At 31.3% G+C, this 3,374-nt stretch overlaps 1 protein-coding gene across 1 annotated transcript; it reads left to right on the top strand.

Annotated features, from left to right (window-relative positions):
- The first annotated feature begins 208 nt into the window (after positions 1-208).
- LOC100787596 (transcription factor bHLH18) lies at positions 209-2,687 on the top strand. The gene is made up of 5 exons (XM_003524660.5): positions 209-262; positions 383-485; positions 592-1,086; positions 1,494-1,898; positions 2,308-2,687. Exons 2-5 carry the CDS (start codon positions 450-452, stop codon positions 2,380-2,382), a joined length of 1,011 nt encoding a protein of 336 aa, XP_003524708.1. The 5' UTR covers positions 209-262; positions 383-449; the 3' UTR covers positions 2,383-2,687.
- Positions 2,688-3,374: the final 687 nt, after the last annotated feature.

The following is a 3,374-nucleotide window of genomic DNA, read 5'->3' as shown; positions in this document are numbered from 1 at the left end:
ATGTAATAGTGTATTGTGCATGTGCAGCATTATTCCATCTAATTCACCCTAAATAGAATAAGGTGTCAACAAATTGAAGCTGACATATATTGGTAATTAACATGTGGAACAAGCAGTTTTGGACACGTAATAAAGTATTGCTGAAAATTGAAGAATCTGCGCATGCGTGCATGTGGGGTGCTACCCTCTATAAATCAAAACGAGCCAACTTGAGTGTTTTTTTCCTAGATTCGGTTGAGCCATTCAGCTATCGCTGGAGGAGGTAATTGATCTCATTTTCTCTTGGAATTTATATACGAACTAAAGAATGTATAGGTATTAGTATCAAATTACATGACCACCATTTTAAATTATTTTTTTTTTACTAATTTCTTACTTTCAGGATCAATATTGATACTCTCTATCTTGCTTGCAAAACCTGAAACAAAATTTGCAATAGCATTACATCAATGGAGGAATCATGGACTAGTTGTCTTTGTGACATGGTAAAAATCATATTATACACCATAGTTAATGTTTGCATGCATGCATTCTTGAACTTTTTTGTGAATCAACAACTCTCTTGCTCAAATTTCACTACATTGTTACCAGGAACCAGATGATTACAGTTTCATAGGTCAATCAGACATAAAAGTGGATGATGTGAATGGATGTTTAGTATCTCCTCATGATGTAGCCACTGCATTATTAGAGAAGAACCAGCAAAGCTTATTTTCCAGAGAGAGTCACTCTTCAGCGGCTGAGAGTGGCTTAGAGAGGCCTTTCAAGTTGCCAAAGAGAGAACAACTCTCACAAAAGATAGCTTCTAGTTCTACTCCCAGCTCCTATATTCTCTCCTTTGACAACATGAATCCACCAACAATAAAGGTTGAATCTGCCTCAAAGCCAGGCACCAAGGTTGTGAATCTTGAGAAAGCTTTGCCTTCAAAGAATGAACCAACAAGACCACAGGAAAACAAGAAAATGGGCTCATTTGCCAGATCTTCTCATCACACACAAGATCACATCATTGCTGAGAGAATGAGGAGAGAGAAAATTAGCCAGCAGTTCATTGCCCTCTCTGCCCTTATTCCAGACCTCAAAAAGGTTCAATTTCTTTCTTTTTTTCTAAACTATTATTCTTCTCTGACAATCTTATTCGAAGTATATGTGATATTTCTCCTAATAAAAGTTTAAAATTTAAATTTTGATTCATCATGTTCTTCTTAGAGTGTAACTAACCCCTTTCGCTAAGCACGTTCAATCTTTTTTCACTGAAATAGCTATTTTAATGTTTCCTAAGTTGAAATTATGTTGCTTAAACATTTAATTTAAGTTTGACTATTGTAAATGAAAAAAAATATTAAGAAAAAATATCTCATTAAATAATATTAATTAGATTTTGTAATAGAAATTAATTATCCGCAAAAATCTAATGAATATTTCATACCAGACGAAAAAACATTCAAATCTACATTTGTAAACAATACCAAGGAATGGTAAATTTTTTGCAGATGGACAAGGTGTCTCTGTTGGGGGAGGCTATAAGGTATGTGAAGCAGCTGAAGGAGCAAGTGAAGCTGCTGGAGGAGCAGAGCAAAAGGAAAAACGAGGAATCTGTGATGTTTGCGAAGAAATCTCAGGTTTTTCTTGCGGACGAGGATGTCTCAGACACTTCGTCAAACTCCTGCGAGTTCGGAAACTCCGATGATCCCTCGTCAAAAGCGAATTTTTTGTCACTACCAGAAGTTGAAGCGAGGGTGTCAAAGAAGAACGTGCTGATTCGAATCCTCTGCGAGAAGGAAAAGACAGTGCTGGTGAACATTTTCAGAGAGATAGAGAAACTTCATCTCTCGATCATCTATAGTAGCGCCTTGTCTTTCGGTTCCTCTGTTCTCGACACAACCATAGTAGCCGAGGTACATTATTATTATTATTATTATACAAAATTTAAATATTTATTAGGAATAACATATTTTACTCTTATTATTATTAAAAATAATTACCCAAGAAAGTCATTAAAAATTTTACATTAAGGTAAATGTTAATGATTGTACTAAATTATCAAGTTCCCTTATTAATAGAATGTGTAAATTATTATAAGAAAAATTTTACATGAACAATATCTAAAGAGAAAAAAAATATAAATTTAATAAAACTTATGATATGATAAAAAAATTAAAAAATATTAATAAAATATTTAAAATAATAAATATTTATGTATCTTTATTTTTATTATAAATTACTTAATACTTATCATCAATTATCCGGAAGTGGCTACTTGGCCAAAAAGACTAATTTGGTTTGGTTTGTTTTAATTGTTGGCAGATGGAGGATGAATTCAACATGGGGGTGAAGGAACTGGCTAGAAATCTCAGAGTAGGATTAATGCAATTTATGTAGTAGATGAGAAGGACTGAACTGCAATAACACCACGAATTCAGTGTATTAAATGTCCTATCCTAGTCAATCTAATCTTAGGTGTAAGCTTGAAATGTAGACGAAGAAATAAATAATTGCTACGTGGGAAAGAAGATGAACAACAGCATCACGCTGAATCAGTTAGAGGGAGGCAATGCCGTGACCGTGATGGACGACCAATAAAGCAGTATGGTCCATTATCGGAAATTGGGATTTAACTTCTTGCTAAAGGCTAGCCTTGGAAACTATGGACTGTATAACTTACTTTTATCTATTTGTTTTTATTAGTTTTATTTATTTATTTGTTTATTAAAAATAAGATATCTCATAATCCAAAGTTTTTGAGAAAATAGTTCATCTCCTTACAAATGTTATTCTATTTAAGAAACAAATTATATTTGTCGAGATCGAGAAATATAAAATCGTATTCATATTCATAGTTGAATGTTACTAAACATTCCTTTAACATGTTACCTCACAAAAATACTTTTTAAATTTTATGAATTTTTTTAAAATACTCTTTTCTTTAATATTATTCAAGAAAATTTTGTTTGTAAAATAATGAGAAAAGCTATTGAATTAACTCTGGGTACAAAAGAAGTTCAAGTGCAAATTGTTGGATGTATGACAAAAAATATGAAATTTTTAATTATTATTAGTTACTTTACTAAAATTTACAATAATAATATTTTTGAAATAGTCAATGTTATTTTATTCACGTAATTAAATTTGTGACATATGCTTAAAGGGCTCAAGTTACTAATCATTTGTGTCCCGTTTTGTGGGTAAGTAGTGTTATTTCTTCTTCAATAATATTCACAATACTTAATAAAAAAATAATACTTTAATTTAGCAATTTTAATCTATTCTTAAGATAAGTAAGTTGTTTATAATATGTTGAAATCTTGTCGATTATTGTTAGATAATAACAACTTATATAAAAACTTAAAATAGATAAGAGAACTGGCATAATT

This window comes from Glycine max, chromosome 5, assembly GCF_000004515.6.
Source record: "Glycine max cultivar Williams 82 chromosome 5, Glycine_max_v4.0, whole genome shotgun sequence".
NCBI lineage: Eukaryota > Viridiplantae > Streptophyta > Magnoliopsida > Fabales > Fabaceae > Glycine > Glycine max.
The sequence above is the reverse complement of the archived record's forward strand: the minus strand, read 5'-3'. Positions and strand labels throughout refer to the sequence as shown.

Coding starts and splice junctions, on each gene's coding strand:
- LOC100787596 (XM_003524660.5), top strand. CDS start 450: ATGGAGGAATCATGGACTAGTTGTCTTTGTGACATG. Junction 486..591: donor CTAGTTGTCTTTGTGACATG/GTAAAAATCATA, acceptor CATTGTTACCAG/GAACCAGATGATTACAGTTT. Junction 1,899..2,307: donor ACACAACCATAGTAGCCGAG/GTACATTATTAT, acceptor AATTGTTGGCAG/ATGGAGGATGAATTCAACAT.